This window comes from Porites lutea, chromosome 7 (genome assembly GCF_958299795.1).
Source record: "Porites lutea chromosome 7, jaPorLute2.1, whole genome shotgun sequence".
NCBI lineage: Eukaryota > Metazoa > Cnidaria > Anthozoa > Scleractinia > Poritidae > Porites > Porites lutea.
This window is the reverse complement of record NC_133207.1, coordinates 26,790,581-26,815,814: the sequence shown is the minus strand read 5'-3', so window position 1 is coordinate 26,815,814 and position 25,234 is coordinate 26,790,581. Positions and strand designations below refer to the sequence as shown.

General features: G+C 39.9%; 3 protein-coding genes across 3 annotated transcripts in view; 1 reads left to right on the top strand and 2 right to left on the bottom strand.

Annotated features, from left to right (window-relative positions):
• The window catches only part of LOC140942766 (usherin-like), a 39,798-nt gene extending 24,634 nt beyond the window's left edge, over window positions 1-15,164 (bottom strand). Inside the window, exons 1-14 of the mRNA XM_073391755.1 lie at window positions 14,467-15,164; window positions 13,367-13,677; window positions 12,530-12,593; window positions 11,322-11,592; window positions 10,760-10,947; window positions 9,674-9,907; window positions 7,829-7,940; window positions 6,569-6,895; window positions 5,742-5,958; window positions 4,251-4,844; window positions 3,340-3,592; window positions 2,767-2,927; window positions 1,326-2,198; window positions 383-682 (exon numbers count right to left, since the gene is read on the bottom strand). Of these exons, the coding sequence (XP_073247856.1) occupies window positions 383-682; window positions 1,326-2,198; window positions 2,767-2,927; window positions 3,340-3,592; window positions 4,251-4,844; window positions 5,742-5,958; window positions 6,569-6,895; window positions 7,829-7,940; window positions 9,674-9,907; window positions 10,760-10,947; window positions 11,322-11,592; window positions 12,530-12,593; window positions 13,367-13,677; window positions 14,467-14,930 (4,369 nt within the window). The 5' untranslated portion in view covers window positions 14,931-15,164. The remainder of the gene's footprint in view (window positions 1-382; window positions 683-1,325; window positions 2,199-2,766; window positions 2,928-3,339; window positions 3,593-4,250; window positions 4,845-5,741; window positions 5,959-6,568; window positions 6,896-7,828; window positions 7,941-9,673; window positions 9,908-10,759; window positions 10,948-11,321; window positions 11,593-12,529; window positions 12,594-13,366; window positions 13,678-14,466) is intronic.
• Window positions 15,165-15,511: 347 nt separating this feature from the next.
• LOC140944090 (uncharacterized) lies at window positions 15,512-20,249 on the top strand. Its single transcript, XM_073393203.1, has 2 exons — window positions 15,512-17,002; window positions 18,550-20,249. Exons 1-2 carry the CDS (start codon window positions 15,512-15,514, stop codon window positions 19,231-19,233), a joined length of 2,175 nt encoding a protein of 724 aa, XP_073249304.1. The 3' UTR covers window positions 19,234-20,249.
• A 2,698-nt stretch (window positions 20,250-22,947) lies between these two features.
• Window positions 22,948-23,727, bottom strand: LOC140944698 (QRFP-like peptide receptor). The gene has a single exon (XM_073393816.1). The coding sequence runs from the start codon at window positions 23,725-23,727 to the stop codon at window positions 22,948-22,950; it is 780 nt and encodes a 259-aa protein (XP_073249917.1).
• Window positions 23,728-25,234: the final 1,507 nt, after the last annotated feature.

Sequence of the window (25,234 nt, the reverse complement as noted above, 5' to 3'; positions counted from 1 at the left end):
CTTAAGAGAAACCCTAACTCAGGATGTAAGTTAACCTAACGAAGGCCTGGATGTTTTGTCATCACCTACTTCGTATGATGCCTTGTGAAGCTTTCATAGAAAACACTCTCGTAGGGGTATAAAAGGGTGCTCTCGCCCCAACATTCGCGCTTTGCACGCACAGGGGGACGTTGGAACCCAGACAAGACCTATAACCTTTATAATAAAAGAAGGTGAAGGTTATGGGTGCTGATGAAAATTGAGATATTGATGGGGTGCAGAAACACTTCTCACACCTCGTAGAATACTTGCTTACCCCCACACTTTGCAAAGATAGTAACAAAAGCTTTTATATTCTCTACGGATAGTCCTCAAATGATGACAATGTTTCTTCATCACTCACCTGAAGGTTTTGTGCGAGCAAGGGCTGCCGCACTATGACCTGAACAGTCATAGCTATTACAGGCCCTCACTGTAAATTTGTATTCTGTATATGGCTGCAGTTGATCTACCATTCCTTGCCGCTGGGATCCAGTTACCATAGTAGCTTCCACGGCCGTTGTATTTGAAGGGGGCTTGTACTTGTAAATAATATAGCGTATGATGATTCCTTGTGGGTTCTGGGGAGGACTCCAGGAAACAAGGACCGCGCTACTGTTGAAGGGACTTGCACTAGGGTTCATTGCACTTTCGCCAAGAGGAGCTAAGAATGAAAAAACAAGTGGCGTAAATCAGTTATTACGCTTTTCCTTAAATAAAAAAAAATTTTTTGACCACGTTTAAAGTAAGAAATGAAAATATTTAAGGTCGTTTTTTAGCCGTGACGTTCACTCTCATTAGTTAGTGCAAATTGAATTCGTTGGTTGTTGCCGCTACCATAGCATCCCTGCATGCATAATGAGCAGTGAAGTTTTGTATAATAGTTTCTGTATTCGAATGAAAAAATCGCATGCATAAAGTTCCTATGAAAGCATTTATATCGAGTTCAACTCCTGAGAAAACTGAGCTGAAAGAGACTGTAGCAGCTACCTTCTGTGTGAATTGACTGCTCATAACGTCTGCAAGGACGAAGAAATGAATCTGATATCGGCAACGACTAGCTACAATTTTCAAACAACGAATTCATTAACAGAATGTACGGGGGTACGCTTGACCCACCGCTAGCTTGACAGTAACTATGATGACTGGCAAGCCAGAGGCAGTACAATAAAAACAACCAAAGCTGCAAGACAAGTTTTGATGTTGGTTCTCCAAGTCGCTTTTCGAGTTTACAATTTTAGAAGATGTAACAATACAAAACACGAGACCAGCAACAGAGAACAATCACGTGACATAAAATGACTCACTTCCTTCCCCAGTTCTATGGCGTGTCCAGTCGCTCGCTCGGTCGCCGCTGACTTGCGCAGTAGTGGTGATAACGCGGAACTCATACTCCGTGAATGGCTGCAGCCCCGTGACGTTGGTCTTTCTAAAGTGTACTGGATTAGAGTCATGTGCCGGGTTGCTGTTGTACTTCAAAGTTCCAACTCCTCGGAATGGTGAGCTCCGCATGTACAACTCATAGCGCAGGATCCTTCCGTTTGGTTCTGGCGGCTCGTCCCACTTCACCTCTACAGCTTTGCCTCCCGGAAATGACGTCACATTGGGTGAAGGCTGAAAGTCGGGAAGCGTCGGAGCTGTCACGATAGTTGTCACATTACTTCGACCACATCCTCCATTAGTGCACGCTTCCACCGAAAAGTTATACACAGTATAAGGGACGAGTCCGCCTACACCGCACGTGAAAATAATACCTCTGCAATGAATAACCTCAACTGAGCTTCTGCTACTTGTAGAAATCAACCGATACTCAATGACGCGCCCGTTCGGTGAACTGGGAAGCTGCCATGACGCGGTTACATTTCGCGGAAGAATATTGGTGATGCTCGGTGGGGAAATACCGCCGGGAGCGTCTTGAAAGGTCCGATATACTCTTCCGTCGTCCAAACTTCTCGTATTACCCGATTCCGTGTAGGTAATGATGTAGTAGTAATACACGGTATCTGGGGTCAGTGACGTGTCGTTGAATGTTCGATTCAGTCCGCTGTAGATCTGTGTGCCATTTCTGTAGAGCTCGTACCGTATGATAATGCCGTTAGGATTGTCAGGCGGGGACCATGTTAGCATTATGAAACGAGGAGACAGAACTGTTGCGAATGGTGCCGGCTGTTCTGAGGGAGCTAAGGTGAAAACACAAGAAATGTCACTGGAAACAAGAAAAATGTGTCATTTTCTTTTGATTATTAAGACTAAATTCACCCTCAAGTGCCAGAGACTTTTCATGCGCGGTTTCCGGTTGCGGCGAAGTCTTTATAGTTACCCGGCCGAAAGCGTACATCTGGCCGTAAGGGAGAGAAAACAAACCTCTGGTACCTACGGTAGACTGAAATGTTACAAACAATTTGAAATAAATCTGGGTGGATAAAGGTACGGGTCAAACGGACTTGCACGAGATACTGGGAAACTGCTAACCTACCCCTCCCCCAACCAAACGTTAACACCTGACCAACTTCTTACTTACAGCAGAATGCTACACTAGGGGAGGGTAGGTGGGTATTTTACGTTTAACATGACTGAATGCAGTCCATACCGGTTACAGCTAACACCAACGTTACATTTCGTAGGCTTATTGACTAATTAAGAGTTTAACAGTTCCCTTTTGTCTGTATAACCACAGACAGATTCATAAAAAGCGAAGGGGTCGACGATGACAATTTAACTATTTACGGTGGGAAAAGATTAACGTACCTCCACTGCAGCCATACTTGTTGTTCTGTTGAAGATTAACTGTTCCACTTTTGCACTGATCACATTTGTTTCCCTCCACGTTCTGTTTACAAGTACACTTGCCGCTTTCATCGCACTGACTAAGCAGACTCCCGGCTTCACTGCAGTTGCAGGCTATACAGCTAGAGTAAATACAACAAGGCATTATAACAAAGGAAGTTTAGCTGCAGGCAAAGCGACATATGCTCGAGTTAAAGAGGTTTTGGTATGAAAGTGGCTGTGTCGCGGCTGTCTAAAGCTGTTAGGACTCTACGTCAGAATGTGTTTAACCGTTTTTTTTGCTAGCCACTTGGGCCGGTATTTCTCCACGAATACGCGCTCATTTCCCAAACAAAACTGCCGACTGGTAATCTAGCCTCTTTTGCATACGTTCTCAAGGCTTTGTCACGCGTTACTCCACCCCCTCCCTACCCCGTGAATTCCGCCTGGGTAGGAGGCTATTGGTAGACAAGCCCTCAAATATTTACGCTAGAAAGAAAAACAACGGTACTTTATTTTTACATTGATTCAGAACACTAATAATCTACATCGTACCTTCCTGTAGCTGTAAAACCATAGTAATCAGCGATACAACGATCACATTGACGTCCACCAATATTGGCCTTGCATGTACAGTAACCAGTATCGTTACAGTTTCTACCAACAGAGCCATCATTATTGCACCGACATTCGACACATCCTTGGCCCGAGGGATTCCAATAGTACGCAGAGACACAGGAGTCGCATCGCAATCCAGTCACGCTGGACAGACAAGGACATTGGCCATTGCTAGAACATTGAAGTTCATCTGAAAAAGAAGGAGGCGAAAAGTTAACGCGGTTATGGCTAAAGCATGCAGTTTTCCGATATTTTTTGTCATATCAATACCCGTAGAGTGAGACCGAGTAAGAAAATAACTGAGAAAAGAGACCTTTTCATCGCTTTTGACGCCATCTTGGCTGAACGTGAGGGGAGGGGAGGGGAGGGGAGGGGAAGGAAAAAGAGGATTTAAAGATAATAGTTGGGTGAGATTTGGCGGATTTGAGCTCCTATAACTCTGGCCCTAATTGTTCCAAAGTTGAATAGCGCTATCCACGAGATAAATCCCTATCCAGCGGATGAGTATTAGTGAAACCAGTGGCGCTATCCATCCCTATCCAGATTTATCCGGTGGATAGCATTATCTACCTTTTAAACAACTGGGGCCTGGTATATTAAGCTCGATTAGAACAGAAGCGTAGGTATTTAAAAAAGTCGGGTACTATCCTGAAATTATTTCTTTCCAAATTATGGAAACGGACACCTCTGTAAAACGGACACCTAGAGTTGATCCCTGCTGTTCTTTACTACTATAAGACGGACATCATTCGCCCACAGACACTTCTTGCCGGTCTCAAAGGTGTTCTCTTAGAGAGAGTTGACGGCTATAATACGTAAATTGCACAAATAAGCTGAAGTGTACTTACCTGGACTTTTTCTGTCGCCATCAATAGTGCCTTTTGGAAAACAATTACATGGTTCACATCCATTGGGATTTGATTGATTGAGACCAAACGTTCCCACTTTACACTGGTTACACCTCTGCCCGATCACCAATGGCTTACAGGTACAGTTTCCAGACTGCTGATCGCACTGTCCCGATCCTCCCACAGTGCCTTTGGTATCGCACGCACACTGTTCACAGCCCTGAGGGTTGCTTTGTGACAGGTTAAAAAATCCTGATTTACATCGATCACAGTTATTGCCCTCCACGTTCAGCTTGCAGGAGCAGACACCGGTGTTTTTGTTACACTTGTCCAAGAGTGATGGAGGCGTTCCCTCCACGGAGCAGTTACAAGAGGTGCAGCCATTTTGTGTGAGAGTATGGTAGCCATCCGCGCACTGATCACATTTTCTTCCGATCACACCCTCCTTACAAGAGCACTGCCCTGTAGTTGAATTGCACGTGTTCACACTTCCGGGTGTGGTCCCAAAGGGATCACAGTCACATGTTTTACAGCCTAAAGCGTCTTGTCCAGAAAGACCCCAATACCCAGATCTGCATGCGTTACACGTCCTACCTGTAAAATATACAACAGTAAAGAGTAAGGTAACATATATGTACTGCCATAGAAACGGACATCCGCGAATTTATAACTTTTATAGAAGGTGATGTTATAGGAGACGATTCGCAACGACGGATTTTAGCGCAACATACCGTTGCAACATTGTTACGACATTATTTCGAATGGATGCAACATTGTTCCAATATTGCGACACTGTATTGCGCTAAGAATCACCGTTGCGAATCGTCTCGTGTATTCTACTTGAAAACTTCCTCACAAGCCGACTTTTTGGAGTAGCGAAACCCAACCAAAACGGACTTTTAGAAAGTCTAGAAGCAATTATAAATCTTGTATTTAATACACAAATATTTCTCAAGTTTATATTGCAAGACACTACGGACGATACTTCCACCTTTGCTTTACCTAGAACAGGAAATTCATTTCAAAACTTGCTCTTCAACAACCACTATAACTTGATTATCACACCAATCGGTTTTCTATGAATTCCCTTCAAAGGATAAATGTTAAATAACACGCTTATATCGAGGAACTTTCATCTTTCAGCATTTCCCAGCCCAAACAATGTTGAAAAAGAGAATATAGATACAAAGAAGAACCTAAAAGTTGTGTTTACCTGTAGTCGAGAAAACAGCCGCTACTTCGCGGCGTCACCACTGTTTACCTCACGAAATGACGTCTGAGAAACGAGCGTAGAAATTCCATACTGATGACGTGTCACTATTCAAGATCTGGGTAGTGCGTCTGATTGGCTAAAAATTTGCTTCATCTGAAGAGAACCACCACTTATATCTTGGTAGTAACACATCATCAGTATGGAATTTCTACGCTCATTTCTCAGAAGTCATTTCGCGAGAAACCAGTGGGGGTAATAGTTTTCTCAAGCTAGTTTACCTGTCACTCTGTCCTTGCAGTAACACTGTCCTGAAGAGCTATCACATGAAATGTTCCTGTTTCGCGTTCCATCTAGCACACACCCACATGAAACACAACCAGTCGCGTGACTCGCTTTGAGATCGTAGAAGCCATCTTTGCACTGATCACATTCACGCCCAACTGTGTAAGCCTTACACTCACACTGACCAGCAAGAACGCTTGAATTCGAATCATCCTAATAAGAGATGTATAATATTAGCCCAGTCCCTAGGCGTTTTCTCTTTGCTTTCCGCACAAAGCCTGGGGGGTCGGCTAGTCTCTTTCGGTGACATTACGTCTCAGAGCAGGGACTGGGTTTGACCGAGCCGAAAACGCATTGGGACTAGGCTGGTATAAGATATTTATAGGATGAGATTTGATGCAGTCTAAATAAATTTACAGCACTTTAAAGGCGAGCAGGAGCCAACGGGCCGATTCCGAAAGTAACGTGAGCATTTTCTCCCACTTATTTCATCAAACTAAAGTGCAAATGTAACAGAAACTAAGCAGGAAAAAAAATATATAAAGTTGTCATACCGGGCCACTATCAAACGTTTTTAAGTAAACCGTTAAGTCACCTTTTTCTGTAAAACAACTATTTAAATAAAATTTTTCCAACCATTCGAGCTCACAACAATGATTGACTCTGTAAAACACAAAAGAAACAGCAAATTCCACTGGCTTTCAAACCTACGTTTAAAGTTTTTCTTGAACATTTATTTTTGGCCATTTAAGGAGAGAAACGTCTTCCCTTTGTTCGCGCTGATCGACTGCCACAAAGGCTAATTACTGTATACACTACCTACCTTGACACAATCCAACTTTCCAGGCTGCACTCCAGGCCCCTCACATCCACAGGGTGTGCAAACGTCACCAGCCTTCAGACTCTTCCCAGACTCCCTATAGAACATTTCCTTACACATCTCACAGTAACGGCCAGTCGTATTGTGCTGACAATCGATGCACACACCCCCTCCCCCGAGAGTGCGTGAGCTGGGATTTGTATCTAGGGTCTGATTATAAATGCAGCTATTGGCATGATCATTACACTCGCATTTGATGCAGGGGTTGGCGTTATCTCGATCACCTCGTAAAAATGGCTTGTTGTTGTATAAGGGCTTGCAACGATGACACTGAAAAAAAATTACGATTAACATAACTCATCAATATATGAATTTCAGAGAACCAAAGTTTGACACTGCTAAAATTCAGAGTCTGTTACGACTATTTTTGAGTCTGTGGCCCGAGCAAATCCTATAATTGTTTGACTATCCAAATGAAACCCCTTCGTGACCTCACAATTTATTTCAAGTTGACCCTTTTAATTCACGATCAGTGGATGACATTGATGGTAAACAGGAAAACCATCAAATAAACTAGCCCTTCTTTCACAAGCAATTAGGGAGTTCATAACCAATGCAAGACATTGATGGTGGTGAAAACGTCACTTAAAAAAAAAAACCGGTGACTCAGAGCCATTATCCCAACTCCCTCACTGTGATAAAATTAATGTTGGCGAACTCTCCTGGAGTTGAAGTCCTAAAATACCCATGTAGCCAAAGGTGAGAGAGTAGCCAAATGAGAGTTCGCAGTCGTTTGTACACGTTCAATAAAACGTGAAATTATTTTAATAGGCCGGCATTTGCACGATGGTGTCATTTTACCACTACTACCAGAATCCTTTAGGGTTTTGCTTTCTTGTACAAATTAGGGCTTTGGTTATTTAAAACTCACTAGGATTATCACATTTATATATGAAAGAAAAAACGAAATGAATTCTGGTCTTAGTAGTAAAAAGACGTCATCATCCAAATCGCTCATTAGGCAATTGAACATTGTAGTCGTGCAGTGACGGCGAAGAAATGTACCCGGAAGATTAAACCTATTAATTTTTTGACGTTCTCGTTGAAGTCGACGGCGTGACATCTTAAAATCCCTATTATTACTTTTCTGTATTTCAGTAACGAATGAAATTGAGCATAATTTTTCTTGAATGAACAATGATTTCATTTTAGTCTAATGAGAGTTAAAGACTGAGATAGTCAACAAGAAATCAAGTAACTAACATTTTCTCCTTCAGTATTAGTTGACGGTTGACAGTTGCAAACACATCGGCCAATTTGATTTCCACTGCCTTCAATGTAGAAGAAAGTTGATGCATGGCCAAAGCACTCACACCTTTTAAAACAGAAGAAATAATTATTGTATATTCAGTTAAAGTGTCAGACAAATACTTCATGACAAATATCCCCTCGTTTCTTCCAACATATTAAGTTAAGCAGTCTTGACTAGCCTGCAAGTTAATTTTTCAGGGGCACCCAACGAGAATATAGTTCAAAACCACTTAAACATAGAATTGTTAAACGTATTTTAGTATTTAAACGGTAGATATAGGCATATTTTAATCCCCTAAAAATTTTTCATCTGTTCGGATTTCTTACCTGAAAGTCTAGTGATCCGAAAATTATAGGGATCCAAACTTAACTTCTCGAAAATTTCAGCCAGAAAAAAGGCTCCCGAAAATTCTAGGTGACCTTTTTAGGGTAAAAATCCGTTAAAAATTGGCAATTATACCGTTTTTTAGATGTTCGAAAATCCTAGGAGAGGCAGGCAAGCAAGAAATTTTACAACGAATGTTCCGAAAATTCTAGATCTCAAATCGTCTTCGGAACAGATATTTTTCCGAAAATTGTCGTTGGGTGCCCCTGATTTTTTTAGCTAAGTTTTATATACACAATGTAGCGCGCGAGGAGAGCGCGTGAAGGGGAAAGGAGGCCTCATCTCCTTTTCTCCCCTCGTGAGCGCGCGCGTCTTCGAAATTCTTCCCTTCACGCTAACAAAACCAGTACCTATTACGCAGGCTAGGTTTTGACTGTAAATGTAAATGTGCTTTCAAGGTGTAAGGTAACTTAGGCCATAGCTGACAGCTAATTGCCAAGTAAAAGTCTAGAAAGAGTTTTTCAAATAATGTAGAGGACACGTTAGTAATGATAGAACCAAGATCTCTTGACCTTGCGAACAGAGCAAACTAACTTTGCGACTGACATGAGACGTGAACGACTTCATAAACGCTAACAGCCATGCAAGAAATTAAGAAATCTCTGCTAGCAGGGTAATATCTCCTCCGTTCTACAGTATAACTATTTATATTTACTGCCCGGCTCAAATCACAGGGGCACCCCACGGCAATTTTCGGGAAAATATCTGTTCGGAAGACGATTTGAGAACTAGAATTTTCGGAACATTTGTTGTAAAATTTCTTGCTTGCCTGCCTCTCCTAGGATTTTCGAACATCTACAAAATGGTATAATTACCCACTTTAAACGGATATTTACCCTAAAAAAGGCCACCTAGAATTTTCGGGAGCCTTTTCCTGGCTGAAATTTTCGAAAAGGTAAGTTTTGATCCCTATAATTTTCGGATCACTAGACTTTCAGCTAGGAAATCCGAACAGACGAAAAGTTTTTAGGGGATAAAAATATGCCTATATCTACCGTTTAAATACTAAAATGCGTTCAACAATGATATGTTAAGTGGTTTTGAACTATATCCTCGTTGGGTGCCCCTGAAATCACTTCTAGTGGAAAGTTAATTTACAAAGAATGATTACTGAGAACTTCAGTGATGATGTTGGCTATGTCTTTTGGAGAAAAGGACAGTGAGAAACATGCGAGAAATCCATGTGATGTCACAAACCAAAATATTATTATTACATGTACAAGTATCACAGACTATCATTACTGCTTGAAGTTTTATCCTTTGACAAAGTAACTCTGAATGGTTTTCATGTTACAAATACATAATTATTTTAGAAACTTGTGCTCTCGATCAACAGCCTTGTGAAGAAATGGTCACATTAAAATGCCCGTAAGGTTACTATGATGTAATTATGCTACTTTTACAAACTTTACCTTCCAGTTACCAAAATTCTTTCCAGCCCATAATAGCGGTGCTCAGGATTCTGTACGAGGGTATGATTGACAAAATGCAACCTGACATGAGTGGCTTTCAAAAACTGGAGTAGTTTTTCGGAGCAATAAAGATTGCTGCATCCCTGACCAAATGGCCGCACAGGAATATTGGAGCCAGAAGGGGGTGGATACTCTGTCTGAAATGTAAGGGCCTCTCTGCTTGACTGTAATGGCCTGGAAATTTTTAAAAAGTACACAAACATTTTTATTTCAAAAGTAATAATTTCCAATTTGATACAATCACAAAAAGTAATATCTTGATCTTTTGAAGTAACTTGAGTCTCATGGTCTAACAGAATCACAGAGGAACAAGATAATTTCTAATCATCTTTTGATAGATCAGACGTCAATTTGTCTTTGATAAAAGTTCAGCTGTAGGTTAAGTTATAATGTGTACAACAGACAATGGACAATTAAACATGTTTATTATTCAATCAAAGTATTTCCCCAATTCTAATTCACCATAACCAGTTACTGATGACCAAATTTGGAAGAATTTTGTGTTTAACGAGGAAAAGACGTCAAAAATGCAGCCCTCTACAGGTTAAGGCACCGTTATCAAGAAGACCTGGGGACAAGGTTGAGTTGTTTTGGTTGTGAAGGTTGTGGTGGACATTTCACTTGTTTCAAGAGTAAGAACTACAGCTGGAACTAAGCGAAATAATAGCTAAAAACATGGCAAAAACAGCAAGAAGACCACTTGGAGGGCCACATCTGCTATTTGGAAAATATTTGCGGAGCTGGACAAACCTAAACGTACAGTCTAAGATAGACTTAACATCGATGCAGGTAAGAATGTTTTATGTGTCCTCTATTTTTTTAAACTAGGAATTATTTTGAATGAGGGTTACATGTAACTTATTTTTTTTGCTTATATAAGTGCCTAAAGAACAATTCCTGGGGAGATGTCAATTCATAACTAATCAACAATCAGCAACAACAATGATCTACCTGACTGTACGATTGCAAAAAATAAGTTTAATGTTAAGGCCCAAAGCTTAGGGAAGAAATACACTTAAAACTCACTTGATGTACTGAATACAGTTGACTGAATCTGGTTCAGACAAAGGACCATTATTTTGCAGATTAAACGATGCCACACAATCTTCTGCAAAGTACTGCCAAGGCTCGAAAGTACTTCCACTGTCTGTTGATCGCTCAATTGTTATCGCACCAGGCAAAGGCCCGTAGAATGTCAAGACGATATAAAACACCTGAAAAGTACAATAAATAAAATGTATTGGTCTTTTTGATTCTGTACATGTAAATACAATGATATTATTGAATTTAACTAAGATCTTTGGGTACATCATTAGTTCTAGATTTAAATACGTACATTATTGTCAACTATCACAAGGCATTAATACTGTATATCTGTCATCTCCCAAATGTGAATCAGGGATTGAGATGATCGGGATTGTCTTGAACATAAGTTCAGGCAATAGCTGGCATCATGCCTGCAGGGACCCTTTTAATTATTACTACTCTCATATAGCTAAAAAAATGATTACAAAAGCAACAAGAAAAATAAAAATAACTTAATCAACAATGATCGAATTGAAAAAACTCAACAAAAGGCTTGATATACCTGAAATCCAGTGTACTTTAAATTAATATCAATGGTAACATTTTCAGTGATCTCTGACAGCCAGAAACTAAGTGTATCCCCATCGGTTGCAAACTCTATAGGATGTGCTGTATCTGCTAAGCGAGACACTGAGTCAGTGGCATTTCCTTCCAAATTTTTCAGGCACTTTGCTGGCTCAGCAGCATTGATTTTGGGATGCGTGGGTGGACAACGGCAATTACTAGCAACATATGCTGATGGCAGGACACCTGTGAAAAGCTCAATTGCTTCCCTGAAAAAATAAAGAAATTAACAAATATTAAACAAATAAGTTGTTGAATAAAATGAGTCAAGGTTGACAATGATTAGCAGATTGGCTGTACCCACATAAAAACTCCGAAGAAATTTTTTTTCTGATTTTAAAGAAAAGATAGTTTGTGATGAGTCTGTTAGCCACACAAACACATGAAACTTCAGATTTTTTTAAAATGAGACCTTTGACCCTTCCCTGCCTATAGCAATCAGCAGCATCTTAAATTATGTTGTAAGTGTACATACATACAGTTATAAATCAAGAAGAATCAAAGGACTAGACATAAAAATGACATTCAACAAAATATTAAACAGTACAAAAATCAAAACTATATTCAGAAAAAAAATATATATATACATGTATTATCAATAAAAATAAAAAAATATTACAAAAGAATAACAAGAGGCATAATTCAAAACAGTTCTCAAATGGTGAGTATAAATGAATATAACATATAATAAAATATTAATAATAATAATAAATTTGTCACTTATAAGTTATATTGCGCAAATTTCATGTGCATATATGATCAAATGCGCATTACATCTAAATAATATTAACTGACAAAAAACTATAAAAACTACATGATGAAAATTTAGAAAATATTAATTGGACCTAATAAAAAAGCTAGTTTAAAAAATAATGCGACTTAACAAATATTTAAAAAATATTAAAATTTTACTATTAAAAAGACTATATACTAAAATAAAAAAATTTATGTGAGAAGTTTACAAAATTTTCTCAGCATTGAGACTAAGTAGAACCGATAGAACTGCATGTTGGCAATTCACGGCCATTAGCTAATTATTATGTGGTGTCATTTATAGAGTCCATACCTCCAATAAATTAACTAAGAACCTGGGAGTTTATAAAACCACATATTCAAGGGGGAAAAAAAGGTCTGGATTGCATTTACCTGTTGGTCAAGGCTCTGTCATACATTAAAATGTCCTGCATAAACCCTTCATACTGGTTAAGACCTAAAAACAGTACAACAGTAATCTTAAATTAAGTATATAAAATGTATATAGACTAATAAAATTAGTATTTATTAGGCAAAGTTAAGCTTGAGACAGTACTGGCCAGCTGTCTCTCTCATTGGTGATATGCGGGGGCACCCTAACTGCATCACAGGGGCTGGTGGGTCTTTTTACACCCATTTGCTTGAGGTCAAGTCATTACGTTTGCATGTTGTTGCCGATCACCGCTAGTGCTTTTGCAAGTGTTTTTCTGCTCCCTACCCACCCCTCCCCTATGGTAAGTATATGGTCAGTATGTGACAGTGCCTGGATGGATGCCACTCCCAGGGTTGTAGAAGTTTCACATTGCACTCAGCTGCAGTTCATGGCCCCACCAGCCACTCAAGCACCTCCCTCTAAGCTCATCTCTGTGGATGACTTAAAACTATTGTTATTGTATGTATCTCACTGAGGCACCCTCCTGATGAACAATCTTGACAGCTACTTGAAGATATTCGCATTAATAAAGCAACACTAGTATTAATCATCACTCTGTCTCCTTTTAATTCATTGTTTTATTTTTTCTGAACTGCGTAATAGCCCCCCACCCCAAATCTTCATAAAAAATTTTTGATCAATTTTTTTTTGATCAATTTTTTAAATCACCACACACTCCACAATAAATATACTTCACACCCTTTACTACTGATTCTTCACATTTTTTTGCAATCACAGGAGATCAAACTGACCTTAAAAATTAGGCAACTTGTGCTTTAAGCCTTTCAGACACTCACCTCCATATGTCTGTCCAATCCGGACCCTTCCTCCTTGATCAGAGATTGGCCCCGTCAAAGTTGCATAATTTGCATTCATAAGTTCTCCATCAATATAATATGACAATCCTCTATCAATAACAGTAACAGTTATCAAATGCCACTCATCTGGCTGCAATTTTTCACTTTGACTTTGCAGAAGGTTATACATTGTGACAGACGCATTTCCAGTGGTAGGCCGGTAGAAAAACATAAGGTTGTAGTCTTGAATAACCAGTTGATATACATTGGCAAAATTTGGACTTACTGTTTCATCTTTAGAAATTATTGTCCTGCAGTTACAAAAAGAAAAGATGAAAATTTTAGTCAGGATTAATTTATATTAAATTAATTTCCTCAAGAAGCGAGGAGGGAAGGAGGGGGTGTGTGGTTATTTCCTTAAAATGGTTGTGAATCCAGGCTTAGAATGGGCTTGTTATATCCCAGTGACTTCTCAAGATTTCCCAAGATTGTCTAAAGGCTTTCTAAGGTTGTCTGAAAATGTTCTGATGATCTTTAAGCATCAGCCCAGATTTGTGAGTCAGGCATTATGTACCTGATGCATGAGACTGTTGCCTTAGTTCATAGACCTGAAACTCACACATAATGCATATAGGCTAGTTGGCAGGTATATAAAGCCTACCAAACTAAGGGGCTTGGTGTTTGGATGAGCCTCAGACATTATCACACTTATCGGAGTAAAGGCCTACATGTACAGTAGTTTGGCATGAAAAGTAAGTGCTCAAGTTCAAATCATAAAGATGAGTATTCTGGCCCGCCTCAATGATCAAACATTAAAATGTCTGATTAGCAAAGTGTCAAAATGAATAGTTCTGAGATTATGAATCTGTTTGACTTGTAAACCTTAATGTTGATCACACTTGCTCGAGTCCATTTCAATAAGTTGTTGTTAGAAGATTCGATAAACAATATACAAAAATGTGTACTCTTTCATACATTACATCACCATTAATTAAATGTGTATCCCGTTGTTTTTGTGTCACTTGCACATGTGAGACCCTAAGCTAAACAATTCTTTTTGGCGTTTAAGTAGGAAAGCTCACTTTTTCTTTAATACCTACCCTTTGTTCCTTGCCTTCTGTTTAATCCACACACTGACTGTGAATCCAGGGTTTACGTAGTTTATTGCAGGAACCCTGAGAGATAATATATAAGAGTTTCCCTGAAATCGAAAAGAGCTGACATTTGATCCATTTCTTGGATCACCGTCTTGTGTGACACCTTGTTTACTTGAAAATTCCGCCAAATCTCTAGCAACGGGCTTGCTGTCGCCGCAGCTTGAACAACAATCAAATTTACACGTTCTTTCTTCGCAAATCTGCAAAGAAGATGCTCTAGTCGAAGACTGACAATATTTACTAGACGTTGCTCCACAAGTTGAAGAAGAACTGATGGGCTTAAGTACGGCAAGATCCACAAGGTTTGGAAAATAACCTTGGCCGCTCGTAGAGGGTAGATGCCACACAGATAAAAGAATTAAGATAGAAAGTTTCCAATGAAATATACAACGACAGTTCGAACTCATTATGGAAATTTAAATTGTCTGCGGTCTCCAATTCAGCTGGTACTTGACATACAAACAGACTCAAATACAAGCCACAAACAAGACCCTTGGGTAGTTTGAATTCTGAACTGTGTCACCTCCAAGTCACCCAGCAATTAATGATCAAGGCTTCCATTTCACCAACGATTCCAAATCACTATGGAACAGTTTAAAATCAAAGACACGATCGAATCAAGTTTTGGTATGTGCAGCAGCGCAAATTAATTCTCGATGACGCTTCTGGTTTCATTTTGATTGGCTGTTGGTTTTCTTTTCTACTTAGCAACCGAGTCGCATCCACACAGACGGGTCAACGAAAAGTCGTTAGGGAAGTGGAAAGGCATTTTTTTACCTGTCAAAAAATGCACTAAGCAAAATTCCGATATTCTGTTTTTTTCTTCAGTTTGCTACGCATTTGAAAAATTCAGATAAAAAATAAAAAGGTTTTGGGGGGCAACAAAATTATTGTTATGCGGAAGAATATACATCAGTTAAAAAAATGGTAGCGACCTAGGAACGCAAGGAATTCCGTTACTTTGGTACCAGTCCGTTCGAGTATCAAAATGGCGGCCCCTCGTGTGCTTTTACGGAGAGATGTTCAAACTACTGGATCTTCACCAACGAGCAGGACAATGGAAGTTTTAAATGTCTTGCAAGGCTTAGCATCCCTTCCAAAAGGTCAACTTAAATATGATACGGATTGGAAACCAACCACTGAGGCTCTCGAAGAGTTTTCTAAACCACCACGCTTATCAAAGGAATTGTTGCCGTCAGTTTCCCCAACGAGTAAGTCACTTAGTTTGCCAGGAGGCGCAAGAATAAAGCAGCGTATAGAAGAGTCAGAATCCGATGTTATTTCAATTAATAGTGCTTCTAGTAGTGTCGAACGTACGTTAGAAAATGACAGAATTAAACCGAGGGAGCTGAGGGAGGCTGACCTACTGCTTGAAAAGGAATTACAGGCAAACTTCGATAGAACGCATATTGATATCAAAAATTACACAGAAGAAAAGCATCTGCAAGCACAGGATAGGCTCCGTTCAAGAAAAGAGAAGATGATAGAACATTCTAAGAAATTACAGGAAGAAAAAGATAATTATTTACAAGAGAAAGAGAATGAAAGAGTCGAGGAATTTATTAAATCTGTGCAAGCACTGCAGGAAGATGAAAAGAGAAAAAGCGAGGAAGTTAGACAACGTCAGCAACAACTTGAACAGTCACATGAAGAGTATGCACAACGGGCAGTTAGAAAAGTAAAAGAAGTAGAGGCTTTAAGATTAAAGGTTCTTAAAGAAGAACAACAGATCAGGAAACAGCTAGTGCAGCTGGAAGTGTCATTCACTAGTATTAGGGAAACTGCTTCAACCATTCAACAGATTTTTCAGCAATGTAAGTATCAGTCGTCATTGTCCACGTCAATGACAGATGTGCTTAAAGAGGTAGATAAGGTCCTGAAAGTTTCACAGAACGCTTTTGATGATGCAAATGAAAAGGGACAAGTCACTGAGATGAATGAGAAGATTATGCATGAGTGTTCTTCTCTGATCCAAGCCATGCTTCAAAAGACTAAAAACATTGTCGAGGAGATCAGTGTAAAAGCAATGAAAGAAGAAGCTGAGCGTCAGGCCAAAGCAAAGGAGGAGGAAGAGAAAAAGGAAAAGGAAAAAGCTCAGAAAGAAAAAGCCGAGAGAGCTGCAAGAGAACGCCAGAACAGCCAAATATCTGCTTCAGCTAGTCAAACAACTTCTGGTAAACAACAGACCTCTGGTCTGTCTAAAGAGCTTACCTCTTGCATTTCAGAATTGGCTTGGCATGACTATTCACGATTACTTAGTTACAAAGCTGAGATAACAAAGACAGCTGAACCATTGAACACCGACAAGTCCCTGAAGCAGTTAAAATTTGACCTTCAGAAGGCTGTTGCTACACCAATCAATTCCATATCTGAAGAGTCAATACTTGACAAGATACAGCGCTTGACTAAATTCCTTTCTGGGGCATTAGTTTCAGTTGGACGTAAAGAGATCTCCATTTCTGTGCATCCAGCGGCTGAGGTAAGTAGACTGTAAGCACTCTGATAAGGTCAAAGGATTAGGGTATGTTCGATTGACCATATTCCGGAATAAAAATAAAAGGAATGAACTCTAAAAATCACTCATTTTAGTGTTTATTGCTTTGCAATAGCTAGAAATCTGTGTGAAATAAAATGTCCCAATGTATGTAACATTTAGGTGGCCCTAAAATCATCCGGAGAATTGCAATAAAACTTTTGCACATTCTTATAATATTTCCTGAACGCACCCTTAGCAACCCTTAGTAATGAGTATAAATTCAAGAAATTCTCCAAAGAAGGACATGCATCCCACTATGTAGGAAAATTGAGAGAATTTAATTTTACTGACTGAAAGGAGTATTCACTTAAAAATCGAAAAGTAATGGAGACATCTGTTTTCTGTTGTCTTCTTCAAATAGCCACAGTTATGTCTTATCTCTGTGAGTGTCTGTAATAGTAACAAACCTTGTAAACTATAAAATCTCTGTGGCAACTGTGACAAGTGATGCACAGGGATAAGTTATTTTATCTATCAGGCATTTAAATTGCATGAATTGTCTAAAAACATGCCCTTGAATAATTTCTACCTTGTGAGACCAATGAAGTCACATATGACTAATAATACACCAATAAGGTCAAGATTAGCAGTTCTCAAGGCTGGTATTTCACTGCAAAGTTTAATCAGTTTGGTTTGTGGCAGTCTGGTTTGTGGCTGAGTGCAAAAATTTAGGTGCAGTTGCTGTAAAAGCTTACTGAGAAACTACCTGTCACCTGGTATCCCCTTGAGTAATGCCCTCAAGAAAATAATATTGGATCATTAAACATTTCTGGGAAACTCCCCACATACATGTACCGCTCCCCAAAGCCAACATTAACACTTACTTCTCACTTAGGGAAAAATGTTGGCTTAAGGGAGGGGTAGGTGGACAGTTTTCCAGGAATGTATAATGATCCATATTTTTCTTAAAGAAGTTGTATAGTTTCAATTTTTATTGCACCCTTGAGTTTGAGTTTTCTGGCTATTCAACGGGCCCTTTCATGAAATTGTCACATGGTACAAAAACACGCTGCTGGAGCTGGGCAGACATGGCAGGGGGACCTTGAAAAGAAAGGATATTTCCAGGGCTGTCACTAAGATTTCAATTTGCCACATAAATACAACAAGTAAGAGGGGAATCAAACAGCTAGGGATTTCTTTTGGTTCTATTGGTTCTCCTGTTTTCCTATGAAAGTAGCCAGGGGCCTCATTCTTAGTAGCTGGGGGAAATCCGCAGCCCCTGCCTGTAAAATGACAGCCTTGTATATTCACTTTAGTTTTTCTTGCCCCTCTGTGTCGTCTGCCATTCAGCAAAGTGTTTTTGTACCATGTGACCATTTCGTGCACAGGGCCCATTACTCCCAAAACAATTGCATATTCCCGACAACTTGAAATCTCAGTGACAGCCCTGAAAAATTCTATGAAATTGACCCCCAATAAAAAGTACCCTATAACGTTCTGTTCCACTGCTTACTAGAATAATGTTATTATTGTTGTAATTTTATGTACAGGCATACTGCAAGGAAATGATTGCAAGAAAACTGGTGGCTCAAGGTTCTCAGCAAGTTTCATCCAGTGTCAGTTCTGCTTTTCCAATTGCTGCAGTTGCCATAGGGGTGTGGTCCAGTTTTCCTGATGTTGGTGATCTTATTCTAATGAGGTTCTACGAGGAGTGCCCATTCCTGGTACCATTTTATATCCCTAAGGCGGCTGGGATGACAGATGCAGAGTACTTTGCTACGCTTGGCTATCTGTGTTCAGATGGTCAGGTTGAACAAAAAGACAAGTACCTCAAGCGCATGACTGGAATTGTCCGCCTGTATGCGGCAATTATCTCCTCTCTACCACCCCCGGGACAATCACAACCACACCCCCATGGGCCTGAAAAGGGATGGACTTGGCTGGCAAGAATGTTGAACTTAGAACCCCGACCAGACTACACTGCTACGGCTCTCTATGAATTCTTATCCATTGCAGGGCATGCACTGATGAAACAGTACAAGAAACAGTTTGGCAAGCTACTCAACACCTTGGTGTTAGACTATGTACCCAAGATTGAGAAAGTTACCGCAAAGGAACAGAGTGGACCCGTTAGTAGATTAAAGATCTTTCTGGAAAAATGCATCAAGGATCAGAAAATTCCTCTGCCAGAAGGGTACCTCACACCACAATGGTGGCGATCTGCTAGATTTTAAATGAGGAAAAGTGGGTGGAGACCTTTCACGTAAATTTAACTTTTTAGCCATAAAAATCCTAATAAAAGATGACATTTTTTATCTGTTTAAGAGGAGGTAACGTTTCGGACAGGTGGCTTTCTCAAGATTTATGAGTTGGCGGTCTCCCTCATCTAGTTTACTTTTCAAACATGTAACAAGAACCATGTCACTATACAAGTGACCCTGACTTCTTCGGAATTTGAGTTTTTATCCCCGTTTAGCTTCTCAGATCATATTCCTTCAAGAACTCTTTTCCTAGACCTTTTAAAAAAGCTCTTCGTCTGATTTAATATCGCCAGGGATGACTTATTATTGCGCGACACCTCTCCCGACTTCGTCGCTCGCTCTGCCGCTTCGAGGCCTAAAAGGCGCGCTCCGCTCGCTTAGAAACTCGTCAAGTCGACTTGCGGCAAGTCTACTCTTTTCCTGGACAACTTTGTAGACTTGTGGCTTCACTTAGGAGAACGAAAGCGCGTCTTCTCTTTGATCTCCAGGAGTTTCAGTAAACAATAGAAATTTGTGGCCGACTTGTTTCTCACAATATCTTTGAAAGTTGACTAATGTCTTTCAAGTCGTGTGTTTCCTTCTTTCCTTTGTGTTTCTCGAGCCGATTAATGGCCATTTTATGGGTTTTATTGAAAGGATAAGAGAGAGCAAACTGGTTGCAATAAAACCCGTAAAAAATAGCCATAAATTGACTCGGGAACCACAAAATAAAGAGGAAACACACAACGTGAGTAAACAAGTCACTTTAGTCAGGTGTGATTGTACCAATTAAATCGATTGAAAGACATTTGAATAACAATACGTCCTTTAATAGAACACATTTTACATAGGTGCCGGGAAGTGAGGAAATAGTATTCAATTTGTTATGTAACAGCATTTCAAAGGATAATATAGTTGAACTGTTTTTGTGTACAAGGTTAATAACACCTTTCCCTTAATTATTGATAACTTTTAATTTTGGAACGAACGATAGATGAAAGTCGCATGTGCCAAAAAAAACGTACCGTTTTTTCTTGTTTTTTTTTTTTTTGTTTCTTTAATTTTCAATAATTTTTTTTTTCGCAGACGCTCTCGATCTATGCCTTTCTTTGGCTGTTCGGCTTGTTTAACAGTTTGTTACCATGAAAACAAAGAAGTGACTCGCCCTTTAAGTAAAGGTTGAGCCCCCGATTTTCGTTTAAAAACTTTAGCTGAAAATAACTGAATGTTTGGTTCCAAATATTGTAACCTAGGGCTTAGAAGAAGGACAATTTTCCCTGTTCCTTGTGCTCTCTTGAAATTGGCGGCTTTTAAGCTCTTCTTTTATCATGCTTGATGCACATTCAAATTGGCGTCTTCCTTAACTGAAAAAAAATGGTTTGTTACTACTGAAAATTTACGACAAAGGCAACTCAGGGCATGCTAGAAAGCCTTTCAGTTTAACGCTGAAAAAGAGAAAAAGTTTGCGAAAGATTTTATTGCCTCAAACCTAGGATACGTAAGATTTTTAGTCATAGTACACTCCGATAGAAAACGGAAATTACTCATACAAGGAATTACGTACTAATTTTACGGGAGTCCTGTTGGTCTGCCAACATTTTTAATAATCATCCCCCATATGGTTCTCATTTGGTGTTGTTGTGTCTATATAGTCCTAATTAATACGTACTGCAGTCCGCCATACCAACGAAAATGGTTAGTATGTTTCTAGCTAGCACTTTCCCCACCCTTACACTGTTTTCGTGTCGCGCGTTTATTCGGCCTTTTTATATATTTTTTTGGCTTTTATTTTTTTTGACTATCTGAGAGCTGGAAAGATTCGTGTGTGTGTGTATTGTACAATATCTCGCATCACTTTCTTAGCTTTTCTACCCCTTAATGCTTCGCAAACAAAACATACTTTTGATATAATACATTTTCCCAGAACTATTACTTGGCCTTCTTTCACCAGCTCCATTTAACTAAATCTATGTGTTTAGCCGGGAGTTCTGCCTTCATTTTTAATAAGGAAGGTAAAATTCAATTCTTAAGAAACTCGCCCCTGGCTGAGTGTTAAAAGAAAAGGAGGAAAAAGAAAAGAAAACACGTCCTAACGTCTAACAAGGGATCCTAAAGTTACGAGAAATGAGGGCTAAAAAACAGAAGTTTTTGTAAGAGAGAATGAGCTGTTGTTGAGGATCTCAGAATATTCAATCTTTTTTAATGCATTTAAACGCAAAGTTGATTGAAATGGATTGCAGAAGTCTCATCTCGAGTTTTCTTGTGATTTTGGCGAGGAAAGTGTATATGTGCCACGTCTTTGGATTATCCTTGCTATCTTTCTCTGCATTGCCACAGCTGCATTAACTTGCATGCGGTCAGATGATGACACCGCCGCTCAAATTGCTCTGAAACTAATAAATAGGAAGAGAAATCAACATCAGATAAGTGTAATTAATCATTTATTTATTTATTCATTCTTAGCGGCCTCATCCTCGGAGACCCAGAGGCGGTCAGTCGGGCCGGGAGAAAAGGCGCGAGCGAAAGTTTTCAAGTACGGGCGAAAGAGCCCCTGGGTACCGACTCTTAACGAACCATTTCCAAAAATTCAAACGGATGCCGGCTTCCGATTGGGCACAAAAAAACCTTTGTATTATTGTGCCCAATCAGCGAACAACATCTCCTGAGTTCTTTTCATGTGTTCGTACACGACGGCTATTATCTCGCCATACTTGTCTGGCTCGTTCACCAAAGAAATGCACGCAATCAGGAAACTTTCAGTTACAGAACATCCTCGTCCATTTGAAAATACTGTCTTCCCGAAAACTAACACATGGAAACGCATGTGAGGGTATTTTAAAGCTTGAGCTTTCAAGACGTATTCAATTCAAGCTTTCTATCGATCAGGCCTTCTATTGACGTTATTTACGATACCTTGCGATCGGTCAGAAGCAGAATTTTCTTGGTGCAAATGGGAATAGTCATCCGAAATGTTTTTCCGAGTCATCGATAGTTCCTTCGTGTCTGTTTAGGGAAGCAGAAAGTGAAAGTTTCCCTTGCGAATATACACGCACAGCGTTGGTGAACGAACCAGACAAGCATGGCGAGATAATAGCCGTCGTGTACGAACACATGAAAAGAACTCAGGAGATGTTGTTCGCTGATTGGGCACAATAATACAAAGGTTTTTTTGTGCCCAATCAGGAGCCGGCATCCGTTTGAATTTTTGGAAATGGTTCGTTAAGAGTCGGTACCCAGGGGCTCTTTCGCCCGTACTTGAAAACTTTCGTCGCGCCTTTTCTCCCGGCCCGACTGACCGCCTCTGGGTCTCCGAGGATGTAGCGGCCTTTGCCTTACAAACATTTCGCTTGGGCTACACTTGCAGTCACTTCTCGAAGTCAGGAAAGACATATACATATGTACAATGAACACATTTTGCCAACCTCCCTACAGTATACAAACAGGATAGTTTTTCATCTGCTAGCGTTACACGAACCTCACTGACCCTTAACATATTTATTCACGAGCAGGTTTTTGCGACTTACGCCTGTACAACAGTTAAGAACAATTCATGAGTCTTTTAAGACCTTGTCGGTAATTAGTACTGAATATAAAACAGGTAATCGGGTTGATAGCACAGTACGCGACAGTCATAACAACGGCGACATCAAAGTATAGCAAAAAGGTACAAGACTGCACTGAACTATACTCTATCACAAAAAGGTTGGTTTAAAAGGGTAACCAGCAAGAAACAAACACTAATACGATAGCAATGGACATTTGAAGCACGTTTCTGTTTTGTCTTTTCCTGTGTTGCTGAGTGTTCACAGACTGACCTGGATGTGCCTGTGTCTTGAGCTTGGCAAGGATGATGGAGTAAAGAATGACTAATACCATCACAGGGATGAATATAAGCAGAACACAGTATGGTAATAGGAAGTCGGTAAGGGACGAGGACTCTCCGAATGCTTTCTTCCATCTCCTCTGGCACTGAATTTCCCCTGAGTATTCAACAAGTTGGAAGGTGAACAAATGTGTTGAAGAGACAGCCCCTGCGACTATCCACATCGCGGAAATGAAGAAGGGACACAGCTTGGATCTGATGAGTGGGGAACGGAGTGGAAACAGTACGGCTCCAAATCGATCCACCGCTATCAGAACCAGATTCTGAATCGAAACGACAAAGGAAACGTCACCAAAGAAAGGGAGAAGCTTGCACAAGGCCTGGCCAAGCTGACCATCGATACGCCACGAAGTGAGTAATGATGACAGGTATAAGGGGATCCAGAATATTGAATACAGCAGATCGGATATGGCCATGCATGCGATGAAATAATTTATCGGTTTTCTTAAGGCCGGCGTTTTATAAACGATCATTACAATGAAACAATTTGCCATCAGCGAAACAGCAAGGATCAGACTCAAAGCAGTGGTCATTCCAATATTGTGCGCTTTTGCACTAAAGCAGCTTAGAGACTCCATCGACCCATTCCCTGTTGTTGAGTTCATGTTTGCTGACCTCTTTACAGCACTGTGCTCCACATTCAGTTAAGTAGCTACTATAATATCAACAGCTTAATATTGCAAATGCTACCTGATTAAGAACTTTAAAAATTCCATGCCCCCTGCGAAGTCTTGGCACCGCAGACGTCAATAAAAACCAATCAATTGTAGAGCTTATCTTTCATGCTGAGCTGATGATGTATGACGCGACGTTGTTAATTGAACTTTGTAGAATCGGATTTGAATTCATGTTGATACTGATAAGCCTAAACAACTTCCCAGTTCCGATCAGGTGTGGACCCTTTCCCGCTTTTTTTCAAGTTTTGTTAAAGACAAATTAGTGAATCGGATCCATTGATCCTGCTGGAAAGAGCGGCTTAAAATTAGGAAACTTACCAATTTTAAAGGTGATAGGTTCAGAGCGAGAGAAGACTTGCTCCAGAAAATCGCGAAATTTTACACTCGTTTGTGTGGTTGGGGACTTGAACTAATTGAACTTGTCCCCTCTCATTGTACAAACGTCTGTAACAGGCCCGCGCCCCCTGCAAAGTCTTGGCACCACGGACGTCAATAAATACCAATAAATTTTAGAGCTTATGCTGAGCTGATTATGTATGACGCGTCGTTGTTAACCGAACTTTGTAGGATCGGTTTTGAATTCATGCTATTACTGATAAGCCTAAACAACTTCCCTGTTCCGGTCAGGTGATTCTTAGAGTATCAATGGACGGCAGAAAGAAGAGGACGGCAAAACGTTTGTGTGTGACAAACGTGACAGGGCTATTAATCGCGTGTTTTGTCGTGTTTGACATTAATGTTTTCTGGTCTTTTACAAAAAGATCTGTTAAAAGGAAGCTGAAGTTTGGCGGAATGTTTTTTCAAGCAAAATTATTGTCACGCTTGTCACACAGGGTTTGCCGTTTTCCTCCCTCTCCCGTCCTGTTGCGTAAGTTCACTTTTTTTTTCTTGTGTAGTTCAATAAAGACACTGTTCTGTTGCTCAATAAACACATACTGAGTTCAGTTAAACTGATAAACACACCCAAAGGAATCTTTACTAATTTTAAGGCGTTTTTTTTTGCCGTGTTGACGACTTTTCGCCAGCTGGTCAGAGTAAAAAGTTGAAAAAAAACCGTGGAAGGTTCTATTATATTAATGACTGTTTTGCAAAGGAGCAAACTGAAACGATGCGTGTTCCAAAGCAATTTTTTAAAATTACAGTTGCGTGAAATTTAATCTTCGGCTATGAGATTAGCATAGGTAATTTTCACATGTAGGTATTTCAAATTAAGCTGAAATAGCACTGCTGCCAATCAAATTGCAGAAATTTCTCATGTAGTAGTATAAAAAAAGAGGAAGCCAAAATGTTAACCAGCGACAAAATGTCTATAAAAGTCATAGTTTCAAACTGGTGATGCTTTCATTGGGCTTTTGGTAAAATGATAACAAGTATTTGATGCAACGTAACGGCTTCGGGCAGGTGAATTGATAGGACAACTCAATTGATATCCTGC